The sequence below is a fragment of the Trachemys scripta genome, chromosome 7 (assembly GCF_013100865.1).
Source record: "Trachemys scripta elegans isolate TJP31775 chromosome 7, CAS_Tse_1.0, whole genome shotgun sequence".
Classification (NCBI taxonomy): Eukaryota; Metazoa; Chordata; order Testudines; family Emydidae; genus Trachemys; species Trachemys scripta.
Genome location: NC_048304.1, coordinates 13,044,222 through 13,057,407, shown reverse-complemented (window position 1 = coordinate 13,057,407; position 13,186 = coordinate 13,044,222). Strand labels below are relative to the sequence as shown.

At 41.2% G+C, this 13,186-nt stretch overlaps 1 protein-coding gene across 2 annotated transcripts in view; it reads right to left on the bottom strand.

Annotated features, from left to right (window-relative positions):
- The window catches only part of CNTN6 (contactin 6), a 220,575-nt gene that overhangs the window by 164,427 nt on the left and 42,962 nt on the right, over positions 1–13,186 (bottom strand). For both annotated transcript variants that reach the window (XM_034775442.1, XM_034775441.1), the window contains exon 2: positions 10,146–10,280. In XM_034775442.1, coding sequence (XP_034631333.1) covers positions 10,146–10,200 — 55 coding nt within the window. In that variant the 5' untranslated portion in view covers positions 10,201–10,280. The remainder of the gene's footprint in view (positions 1–10,145; positions 10,281–13,186) is intronic.

Genomic DNA, 13,186 nt, shown 5'->3' with positions numbered 1-13,186 from the left:
AACTAAAGAAGAAAGATTGCCTCCAGGACTCCATCTCAGGTGTTGCATTGAGCAGACTGCATGTAGCAACAGGATATTGGGGCGATCGAAGGAAGATATGTAGCTTAGTGTGAGTTTTATTGATCAAAACTGCACTATTCAGGTAGTCAACAAAACTCCAACTAAGTTATATGTCCTTCTTCCATTCAGATCTCCACACTTTCTTTAATGCAGCCCCCTTACACCTGGCTCTCCCCAGCAATCCCAATCTAACATGATTCTGTTCTCAATATATAGATAAGGGTCTGGCTCTGACTCATGGTTGGCTTCATGCACACACAAACCAACAAGCAATGATTTTGGTAGCAATTGGGAGTCAGTGTTCCAGATAGTTGTTTAAAAATGCCCAGCTCCCCAGATAGATTTCCCCTCCAATCTACGCATGATCATCTGTGTTTGAATTTTACTTCATGTGTCCAAATTAAACTGTTAGTTTTTGAGGACTACCAAGAAATTGAAGGGGAAAAAATTGCTTTCTTGAGTCCACAAACATAGTGACTGAGTTAGCCAGCATTTGCGAACAACCCTTCTTTTACAGATGTACTGAGAGATGCAAACATAAGGAATTCAAATAAATGCTTGTGTTAATTTCTGCTTTACAAAAAACATGCAAATCCAAACACAACTGAATATGTGTTAAATGAAAAGGAAGTAGCAAATCAGTAACAACTAAGGAAATTTTATTTTCAAGCTTCTGCCAAAAATGGAGGGTTTTTGTTTTTTTGTGTGTTTAATGACACACTGAAAAGTAGTAGATATTGTCCTTTTAGTTTTGGAAAGAGATATTGGGGGGGAGAGGGGGGCATACCCATAGCTGGTGTCAGTGAGCATAGCTCTATTGTCTATGAGAATATATACCAGTTGAAGATTTGGTCCACAATTTCCATTACTACGTAAGCTAATCACTTTTAACATTTCAAGAAAAAAAAAGTTTTCAATTATCTGAGATTGATACATTTGAAAATCAACTCCTGAGAGTGCACATTAACTCATTTTTTCTTACTATCTATCATCACAGTTGTTGTTTATTATTTATATCACCAGGTCAACTAAAAATAGAAAGACCTAACTGGTGAGGTGGCTGCAGCCTTATCTTTAGAGGAGTTTACACATAAATAAAGTGAATCAAGTCCTTTAGATCAGAGAAAAATCCAAGATGGTACAGTAAACTGGAAAAGGTGACTTCATAGTCTTTCCATCGTTCTGTGCTTATAGGAAATTAGAACAAATTTACATTTGAAAACACTGGTTGGGTCTGATTTATTCACTCTTGTTACCTACACATTTTCATATTACCTTCTCAGATTTGATTTTTTAACATTCATTTTTCCACTTTAAGCAACAGAAAAATGCTCAAAAATATTTTAAATCCTTAATCAACTACAATTCTCAGCTTCTTGGCAGAGATAATGAAGTGCAATTGAATTTTCTTTGAACCTGCTACATACCAAAATGAAAACACTAAATTATTTCTAAAGTACCAAAAGAATGTTATTTTCTAGAGTTAAGCCTCATAGGCAAAGATAAAATTACTTGATTTAAAATAGAAAAATACCATACAAGAATTGACTAGATAGAATATATCTAACAAAGTAACTCATTGAAGAGATTATGAAATACCAATTATTTAAAGCACTAGGTGGTAGAATTTTCAGGCTATACATTTGGAGTTATACACTGCCCACATATAGTAATCTCCAGCTGACCAGATACCTCAAGTAATGACTTCTGTGCATTCTAGTACACATCACTTAACATTAAAAACTGTATATAAAATCTTCCTGACAGGTAAATCAATGCAACCTAAAACCTGAAAGTGAATTGACCCTCAAAGAAGCATCTGTGCTCTAACATCTTTTGCACCATATGTTTGTGCACTACAGGGAATCCACAATAGAGTTCATGGTTTTCTTGGAAATGAACTGTGAGCAAAGATTGTTCACAATACTGATTGTAATATTGTTACATGATTTTAAAGGATTTCTCATTCCTTGTGTTTAACAGGTCAGTTTGATGGGCTAGAGTGTGTTTAAGATAAGTGAAGACACCATATTTCATTGTCCTAGTTGTCAAATTGTTTTTTAAATTTAAAAAGCAACATTGAAATAAACCTCTGCAATTTCAAAATGGTATGTATGGGATTTTCAAAAGCGTTCAGCATCAGTCAAACTCTCCTCCTGTTGAAGATAATGGTAAAACTCCCATTGAATTCCCTGGAAGATGAGATAGGTCAGCGCTGAGTGGTTTTGAAAACCCTAACCAATAAGCCTCTGTTGAAATGGATTGTCAATAAAACATCATTCTTGTTGATCAGTCGACTTGTATGTCCCTTGTCACAATAGTCACCTGGGCTAGGGTGTGCCTTGGGGAAGGAAGCCAGTGACATGCTTGATTTCCTGTGTTTTGTGCCCCTATAGTAATAACACACCACAGTTCTTATAAAGAGACAGAGGGAAACAAACAGCATGTTAGCATTAGCTATCACTCCTAAAAGTAGGAGTGTGGGCCAAATTTTGTGCAAACCAGATTAGAGTGTTATTGAGAGCAAAATGTTCCCTGTATTTAATAATGGCTTATTCTCTGTGTAAAACTACTTTAGACATTGTACAGGGAGATTTTGGCAAACCAGTAAAGTGCCTGAAACTAGTATTGCTTATTGCCAAAAGCAGCCAAGTCAGCAGGCCATAAAGTGTCCATCCAGCAGGCTTAACCAAGGGGGGGGGAGGGGGTTGGTGCCACAGAAAGGGCAGCTTGACCGCATGTCCTTCCTGATAAGAATTGTGTTGAAGTTGCTGATAAATGCATTTTAGAAGAGCAGGATGTGCCCTCAGGAATATGTCTAACAGGGTCTCAAAGCTGCAAACTCTGGTCAATCAATAATCAGAAGAAAACCTCTTGCTTGACCATTGGAGCTGTTTGCTTAACAAGTTTTCTTTAAGGGACATGTCATTGTGTTACTAGTGTTTAAAATAAGGGGGAAAAGTTTGAGGTAGGGGGACTTCCTCGGACTGGACTCTCCCTCTGGATACATCTTGTGTTCCCCACCGGCAGCTGCTGTGCCACTCGAGAGCCACTCGAGAGTAATTATCGAGAGTTGGGGGTGTTTTACTAACCTGTTGCGGACATGTGTAAGTGCTTGAGACTAAGTAAAGTTTAGCTTTAAGTGAAAGCACTCTTGTGTTGTCCTGTTTGTGCCACTCATCTATTGGTCTGACGGCCGTGTCTCCCCTGATTTATTTCCTGACACCACCTTGCACAGAGTAAAAGTTACCAAGAGCTTTGGGTTGAAAGAACCCTGGGTAACAGTATTACATGGAAAACCTGTGTGATAGGTACTTCCTTTGAGTGATTTCTGCAAAGCTGGCAGTCACCAACCCATTTACATTAACAGCCTTAAAGGTACAATTTGTAAGGAATGGTTATTTTTAACTCCTATCTGCTATGCACCACAGAGAGGATTTCTTCTACCAGCTGGTGCTTCTAATGCTCTACTGCTTTGTGGACAACAGTATTTTTCTGGTCAATGGAAAAAAGGCTTAGACTTGTTTATGTTTGAAAGCATATGCTGCTGTTCACTGAAGGACAGACTGTGGCTACACTAGCGTGGGAGCCTTCTTCCTCTCTTGTATTGCCCACCTCAAGGCCAGCCACAATAGCAATCTTTGCACTGTAGGGAAAGATCCCTCTGGGTATTCTTGAAGAGGAGGAGGAAGGTGCATTGCCTCATCTCTCCCACTCTACACCAGCCTTTGTTGCACGCTCCAAGCATTGGGAAAAGTGGCTGCACCATCTTAAGAAATACCTCCAAATTACAGGCACCTCAACTGGTGTCAAAATCTAGGTTGAAATCCCATCATACAACAAAAGATGGAGAGAAAGGCCCTCCTTTAAATATCACAGCTAGTTCTTCTGAGAAGGATGTCCCATCACCAACTAACCCACTTTCTGTTGCTTTGAACTCATTTTCAGAAATACAGTTCTCATGGTCAGTGTTTCCCCAGGTTATGAGAACCTCCATCTCTTCAGAGAGAAGCCTGAGCATCAGAACTTTGACTCCTCAGTGGCCCTCCAAGTGTCATATGTTCAGATATGCTGCTACATTTCTGGACTGGACTTGTCCATCTCCACACTCCATTGTTAGAAAAAGCAAAGATGTCACTTGTCTTAATATATGGTCTGTTGTTCCATTCCTAAAAGTGCTGTTATGGTAAAAATAAAACTATAAGAGACTGTGAGCAGTGCCTGGGATGTAATGTATTCAATATTCATCATGCTACAACCTAAAAGAATATTGCGGCATTTTACGTCAGGGAATTTCTCTCCCAACTTAAACAGTTTCAAAATCCAGCCACAGAAGACACAACTACATCTCCCATTGAATTTGGTCCAATAAGTCAAAGTATATTTTAAAATATGGATCCACTCACTCTTTTAAAAGTGAGAGTAAGATATGGCCAGTCTTCAATATATATAATGTGTGTGATTAATTTTGGATGTTTAGGCGCATCCCAACTCACAATCTCCTTTGTTCTTTCTTTTTTACACCCTGACAAAGTGAGTCCATGTGTCAGCAGGGAACAGGCCAGCTGCAGAAGCAGTAACTATCTTAGAAAGGGACTGCAATTTCTTCTTTGAAGACCAGCAGCTGCAAGAAATCTGGAAGGGGAGAGCTCATGTCCCTGAGTCTTGGGGGCAGGTAAGGGTGAAGGGATCTTGGTGGGGAAGGGAGAGCAAAAAAGCAGCATTTTTAAATCCAGAAAAAAATAGATGGCAACAGAGGTGCTGACTTTCTGAGTTCCCTGGGGGGTACTTGACCCTACTTCTCCCCAAGCCCCTCCTCCACTCCACCGCTTCCCCAACCCTCACTCTTGCCACACCTCTTCCCACCCCATTCCACTCCCTTCCCTGCCTCTTCCTGCCCCTGCTCCTCCCCCTGACCCCCCAGCACCTCCTGCACACTACTGAACAGCTGATCATGGTGGGCAGGAGGCGCTGGGGGGAAGGGCAGGAGCTGATCCTCAGGGCTCCCCGTGGGTGATGAGCACCCACTACTTTTTTTCTGTGGGTGTTCCAGCCTCGGAGCACCTACGGAATCGGCACCTATGGGTGGCAACCTGAGAGGCAAAGGTAACCCGCCCCACCCCACACTTATTCCCAAATGGCAGTAAACTCAAGGGGGAGTTTGGGAATGAAATAGCTGACTGGCTACTGTGAAAACCAGACTAGAGCCTACTGTTCCCCTCTCCTTTCACTGCTCAACAGGCAGCCCCTGGCAGGTCTGTTTCTATTTCCCGTCTAACATCATTTTGATCTGCTTTTGGGAGGGAGTGAAGAACACCTGGGACTTCTGTGTCCCCTCCCTCAAGACCCGGTCTCAGAGTAGGGTTATTCCTCCTGCCCCCAGCCTAATGTGGGAGGGAGAAAAGGGATGGGAGAGTCACAGAGCTGCTTTCAATATTTTTTCTTTTATATTAATCATATTGTTGTATTGCAATGGTGCCCAACAGCCCCAGCTGGGATTGGGGCCCCAACGTATTAGGCACACACACACACACACACACACAGAATTTCTACTTTACTGAGCTTAGAAGCTAAAGAGAAAAGACAGATAAAAGGTGGGAACGGAGAAGTATTATTGTCCCTATTTATAAATGGAAAACTGAAGCACCAGGAGATTAAGTGACTTGTCCAAGATCACATGGGAAGTCTGTGGCAGAGCTGGGAACTGAACCTGATTCTGAGCCTCGGCATAGTGCCTAAACCACAAGCTCATCCTTCCTCTCATTTCTGAGATTATTTGCCATTATCCTTGCAGAATAAGGGCTGGAAATGACAGAGCAGATAGGGTAAAGACAGAGAGATGGTGAGAAGAAAGAATGCGTCTCCTTCACAAATAGAATGTCCACTTCTCTATTAGGATCAGATTTTTAACATTCTGTCCAAGTCCTTATTCCTGAAGTTGGATTTTCTCCCTCAACATATTAATACCAAGTGACATTTGCATTTCAACAAGAATGGGACAAGACAGCCACTAGGCATCCTTATAACAAATATACAGAATTTAAAATAATGATCGCTGAGTTTATCTTCACCATCCTCCTTGCCTCCGGTGCTACGCTGAGATCTGATTATCTCATTGAAATAGCAATGGATTATTAAAGAAGAAGAAGAAGAAAAAGAAGAAGAAGAAAAGAAAAGCCCAATCTGTTCCTTCACTGTGCCACTGTGCATGCATGCATTATTGTTATTATTTTATTGCTGTAGACTGTGGCAAAAAATCCCTTGTTGAACCACAAAAAAATACTCTGTGGAAAATGAGAGATGGAAGGAACATTTGTTGCTGCATGTAAAATCTGTGGTTCTCAGGAATATATATATATTTGTCTTGCATGCAGTTAATTGAATTAAGATATTCTTTGTAGACTTATGGGTTCCAATACTTAACTCCCCTTATACCAACCAGTTCCACACCGGTGTGACTCCATACTTTTAAGAATTCAAAGAAGTTTTGTCCTTTAACAGTGGGATTGATTATGGCCACTATGTAGATTTCAGGCCAGATCCTCAGCTAGTATAATTTAGTTGGATGATTTAGTTGGTGTTGGTCCTGCTTTGAGCAGGAGACTGGACTAGGTGATCTCCTGAGGTCTCTTCCAACCCTAATATTCTATGATTCTATGATTCTATAAATCCGCGTAACGCCATTGAAGTCAATGAAGCTATGCCAATTTATATAGCTGAGAATATGAACATTCATATACTTGGTCAAATTGGTTCTACTCTCATTTAAGTCAATGGTAATTTTGCCATTCATATAAATTGCAGCAGGATCAAGCCAAGAGCACTGTATTATACACCTGATTTACTAATAACATGATTATGTGAGACTTTTTTGAATGCTATCTTTCTTGGACCTAATTTTTCTATTGTTGTCAAGTCTTTCATCTATATTTTAATAGTCTTCACAAAACTGAATATTCCAGTGTGACAGTACACTTTTTGGATCCCTTAACTCAAAAATGTCTGACATACTGAGCTCCTTTTAAAAGACAATGTTTGCAGAAGAATATGAAAATAAGTTTACATAATTACAAAATCATGCAGACCTTTTAAAAATAAATATTGATAAAGACTAGGAAATGGAACAGTTAGAACATAAATCAGTCATACAGAATAATAAACATCTTGGAGTAGTAATAAAATGAGTATATCCACTGATGCAGATTGAGAACTGAGTGTATAACGATGTAGTGATGTCTGTGTGAGTCTCCAGGCAACCTGAATCAATAGCTTTGATAGGTGTGAAATGTTCCCATTCATCTCCAAGGGATGAAGATTCTGAAGCCTAATGATGATGGTTTAAATGTCAGCACTGTTAACTACTTCACTGTTGACAAAAGAAGGCAAGGAAGAAGAGGGACAATGCTATAATAAAAATCTGTAAATCTTGTGTGAGTGGCATCTCAAGTAGGTGGGTCTTATGTGACCCAGGGACTTCTTGATGCCAACCGGCATAGGACTTTACTGGGATCCCCTAGGTTGGATATAAGCATAATAATTCACTAAAAGGTGGCATGTGAACAGGGGCAGCTCTATGTTTTTTGCCGCCCCAAGCACAGCAGTCAGGCGGGCTTCGGTGGCATGCATGCGGGCGGTCCGTAGTCCCGCGGATTCGGCGGCGTTTTTGCAGGTGGTCTGCCAGTCCTGCAGCTTCGCCGAATTGCTGCCGAAACCGCAGGACTGGCCGCCAGCGGACCTACCGCAGGCATGCCACTGAAGCCCGCCTGACTGCCGCCCTCACAGCGACCGACATGCCGCCTCCTGCAGCTTGCCGGCCTAGGCATGCATTTACTGCGCTGGTGCCAGGAGCCGCCCCTGCATGTGAAGCCTCTATCGAGATGAAGTAGCCCACTTTTCATGATAATATTGCTAAATGTGAGGATGGATTTAAGGAATTATGTGTCTATACTGAAAATTATGTTCTTTAGGCAGGTAACTAGGAGGTGACGTGTATGACACAGGCTTTTTTCAGGCTGTGAGTAAGAGACATTCATCCCTCTGTCTGGCCAATGTGTATTGTGTGCTTATTTGAATACTGAGCCTGATGCTGATTAAGAGATTGAAAAATCTACAAGAAAGGAGTATACAGGGGAAAACAATCAGCAGGGGGTGTCCTGCTTATGTAGAAGGACAATGCACTGTTCTGGTATGTCTGGGGGTGCAAAGAGACACCCCGGATCTTTCAGTAAGGAAACATGCTGACAATGTGACTTGTTTCATGAATAGAAGATCACAACCAAGCTTGGCTGAAAAATGTTAGAAGGGCTTTGGGCGAGCATTGCCGTATAAGACACGACAGTATCTAGTTAAGTAAGTCTAGGTTCTAGAATGTGTGTTATGGTTTTATTTTATATGTAACAATTTTTTTCCAATACGTCGACTTCCTATCGCTTGAATCTCTATACTTTGTTTAAAAGACTTTTACTTGTTTTCACTATAAACATATTCAAGTGCTATGTGTAAAGCAGAATGGCAATCTGAGGAGAAACTGGTAAACCGAGTGTCCTGTTTCTTTGGAACCAGAGAAACTGTGAATGAGGGTCTAGAAGAACAGGGGCTGGACACTCCAGGGAGTCATTTGGTGGGCTCAGGAGTTGGAGTGTGCCTATCGCTGATCTAGAGAGAGAGAGAGAGAGAGCAGGCCTAGCGTGGAATGCCTGTGTTGCCTGTGACTAGTGGAGTTTGGGGAGCTGACCCCTGGAAGGCACAGCCAAAACTTCTTCATGCTAAGGGCAGGTGTAGCACAATGCCTCATAACCCTGGGTATCCCTGGGAACAGTCACAGCTTGATTTGTGCGTGGAGTTTTGGAAAGGATCCGTTCATATTTGGACAGCATTTGGTCCTGCCATGCGGGCAGGGGACTGGACTCGATGACCTCTCGAAGTCCCTTCCAGTCCTAGAATCTATGAATCTATATTTTTGCCCCCTGATCTGATTCCTGACAGGAACTGAGCTTCCAGAGTTCATGAGAGAGAGGGAAGGCAGTGTTTACACAGCATATATTGAGTGTCTTCATGCATTCCAGCGTGTTTTGAATATGGGGGTAGGCTGAGGACAAGGGCAGGGATGATGGATCTGTGAGCATGCAGGCCACGCAATAGGTGGAGGACTTGGTCCAGAATTAAAGCAGAGATAATAACAGAATGTAATTATTTTAATTGTTTGTTTCCTCGGCAACCTAGATTCCAGTGTATCAGTCTTTTAAAATGCTTAATATGTGGCTATTTGTCATTGACACAGCTGCTGTTAATCATTCATTTAATGGCAAGGTCTTTATTACTGAAATACTAAAATTCTAGATTATACCTAGAGTCTATTAGATCAAATATGACCTGGTTTCATTTTAATTTTATTTTAAAATGCTACCTCAGGCTGCATTCTACATTATCTTGTGCTCATTCTTCAGGTCAAATACAGCTGCTGATTCATGCATGGTATAATTAATTTAAGCATCATTTGAGGTTGCTATAATTAATATAATTACATCATAAATATATGACAAATAGACCAATTGCTTTCAAACCTTTAAAAGTCAATGCAAATTTAGGGGTTGACTTTGTTGGGAGAAGGATTGGGAGCTTAACATAGACAATCCAAATAAACAGCAGAAAAGAAGAGGCAAATTGTTTGGTTAATGGACTATAAACATCAGAAATAGGCATGCTAATTTTCACATTTGGAGGTGCACATTGAGTGAAAACTTCAGTTAGCAGACAATCCTCTGAAAATTGGAAGATAGTCACACATTTCTCATGATATATAACTTCCTATTTTTCCTTTTTGAATGCCACAGCTTAGAAGTATGTTGATGCCCAATATCTTGCTTTCTTGTAGCACTTCAAACATGTCTTTTTTTTTTTTCCTGGGGTTCAAAGTCAGCAGCGTGTATTGCTTAACAATAAAGGCTCTCCTAAAGAAAAGCTGCTTACTCACTGGTTCATGAGAATAAGTACTGTTAGTTTTAGTAATTGCCTCTCTTTTAAAGAAAGGAATTATGATGCTGACATATTTATCAATCACAAACAGTAATAATGGAACATTTTACCTGTGTTGCATCTCAGGAGTGGCAGCAGAATGACTAGTTTCCATAGCAACATCATCTCCACTTTCCAAGGTCAAAAATCCCTCCCATCCAATCAGCAGAGAATAAAATATATCTTCCTGGAACTGTCTTTATAGTCTGGAAAAAAAAAAAGGGTAAAAGATGTTGAATCGTTAAAATGTAAATATAAACCAAATACCCAGAGCCAGGATTTCCCTTGTGGGGTTGCCATTTCCAGCTGCACTGTTGGACAGCCTGCCTCTAAATGGGGCATAACTAGTGCAGGGAAGCTCACTGCAGTGTAAAGGTGATTCTCAGATGCCATAGACCTGAAATATAGGCTTCTTGTAATGCCATGCCTCCTCCCAGCTGTAGTAGGAAGAAGGGTATCGCCAGAGGAAAGGGGTCATGGCTGGGATTCCCCAATGGCTTCCCCCATGGCTGGGATTCCTTAACAGCAGTTTCCATCCCTTGAGGCCATTTGCTGCTGCTATATGTTAGAGCAGACCTCAGGCACAGAAGCACGAGCCTCATGTTTATGCATGTATGGTCTCACTTATATAGCAATAGGTTCTATCAACAGGTCCCTACAGATTCTTTCTACCACTTAATAGCTGAAAATCAGCCCTGGGAAACAGCCCATGTAAGTCCTACGTGTACCTTATGTTCCATTAATCTCTCAAAATGTCACTCTAGAGCAGGGGGTTCTCAAACTGGGGATCAGGACCCCTCAGGGGATCGCGAGGCTATTACATAGGGGGTTGTGAGCTGTCAACCTCCAACTCAAACCCCACTTTGCCTCCAGAATTTAGAATGGTGTTAAATATATACAAGAGTGTTTTTAATTTGTAAGGGGGGTCGCACTCAGAAGTTTGCTGTGTGAAAGGGGTCACCAGTACAAAAGTTTGAGAACCACTGCTCTAGAGGGACTTAAATCGGGCATAGGCCTTTCATGGACCCTTGGCACAGGAATGAATTTCCCCAGCTAAGAAGTTGGTAGAATCTTTATGGATCTCTTCAGAGAGCCACTAGCTGGATGGGGAACAGTGCATGTGCATAAATAGGCTAATCACACCCCCAAATGCTGCCTACACTCTAATGCTCCTAGATGGTTCTTGTCTTGGAATTGGCTGGAATACAAATGGACTTCCTACAACTCATGCAACTTCTGTTCTCATGCACGTATACACAAAAGCCAGAATTTGGCCCATATTCCAAATGCATATGGCCCCGTTGTCCCACTGCATTAAGTAAATGTCCCACTGAAATTAGGAGCTTTTCAGGGTGAGAATCCAATGTATGTTCTTTAATATAAAAGATTTTATTTTATAAGGGGGATAGATAAAAGTTAATAAGTCAGATAAGAATTCTGAAAACAAGTGTTCATATTTGTGTGGGTTTTCAAATTACAGATTACTAGACTCTTTAATTCTTCACTTACTCATACTAACAATAGGATTCATAGAAGCTCAGTTCGGTGATCTTCTTTAAACACCTTAAATCAGTTGTATTAGTCACCAAAAAAACAAAACAAAAAACCCCACAAACCTTGACAAATGTTGTAGTATGCCACATTATTCCACATGCTAAATAGACTCCAGGGAAGGAAATGCCACAAATACCACCTTAATGTTAATTTTACTGGCCAATGGTGATTGGCCAGTTTTAATGAGGACCTTCTTGGTTACCTCCCTTAAATTTTTATTAGTATATTTGAAAATGCAACTATAAAAGAAATAACATCTGCTAAGCCTGGTCTACACTGTGGGGGGTTGATCTAAGTTACACAACTTCAGCTACGTGAATAACTGAAGTTGACGTACTTAGATCTACTCACCGCAGTGTCTTCACTGCAGTGAGTTGACTGCTGATGCTCTCTTGTAGACTCTACCTCTGCCTCTTGCCCTGGTGGAGTAACGGAGATGATGGAGAGCGCTGGATCATATCTAGATCCCCGCTGGATTGATCGCTGCCCGCCAATCCAGCGGGTAGTATAGACATACCCTTCATAACTAAAGACGGGACTTATGGGAAAAAAATATGTATACATTCCATATGGGGTTTTGCTGGGGGACTGTGAGCATCTCACCCAAGCTATGAGCAAACCCAGAGTTCCCCCTACACTTGAATGAATCCAGGACCCATCAGAGAACCCTCCATAATGCCCTAAGAGCTGGGGACATGGTGCTGAAAGGCAGTGGCTCTTCCATCTTCACCATGGGGCAGAGGAGATGCATTGGCAGATCTAGGGGAATGAACATGAATTGTAACTTTCACAATTAAGGTAAAAGCAATATAATATAACAATCTTTTTTTTTTTTTTTGAAGGGTTATTCTTCAGAAATAAAACATGTTTCCCCAAGGGTTTAAATAACAATTTGCTCTAATTTCCTCTGACATTTCAGTCATTGTATGATGAATTAAATCAAGAAAAAAGGATCAGTTTGGCCTTTACTCCCAAAAGGCAAATTAGTAATTTATTGTTGGGAATCAGTTCATTAAAAAGTCAAAACCGGAAAGCACTCGATAAAGTGGGTCTATCAAATTAGAAAATCATTCTGGACCTTTTAAGTGCTGAAAATTGTCCAGTGACAAATTAGATTTATGGTTCACATTTAGGTCCCAATTCTCCTTTCCTTTGTATCACTTTACAGCAGTGTGGATCCATTTATTTCAGTGGAGTTAATTTACACTGATGTAAGCAAGAAGTAAGATTTAAGAGAATGAGAGATGCTGGGTGCTCGACACTTTTGAAAATCACCCAACTTATTCAAGTGCCTAAAAATGGACTTAGGAATCTAACTTTCAAAGCCTGGCCTTAATGGATTGCAGGTGCATTGTCATAATAGACAAACAATCTGATTCTGCACAGTTTCTGCATTAGGTGTTGTTTGCAGGAGCGCCGCCAGCTTTTCTGCTGCCCTAGGCGGCGGAAGGTCCCACCCCGAAATGCCGCCCCCCCACAGAGGCGGCGGAAGGTCCCGCTGCCGAAATACCACCGCGGTCACCGCCCCCCAAATTGTAGCGTTTTGGCGACCACCTAG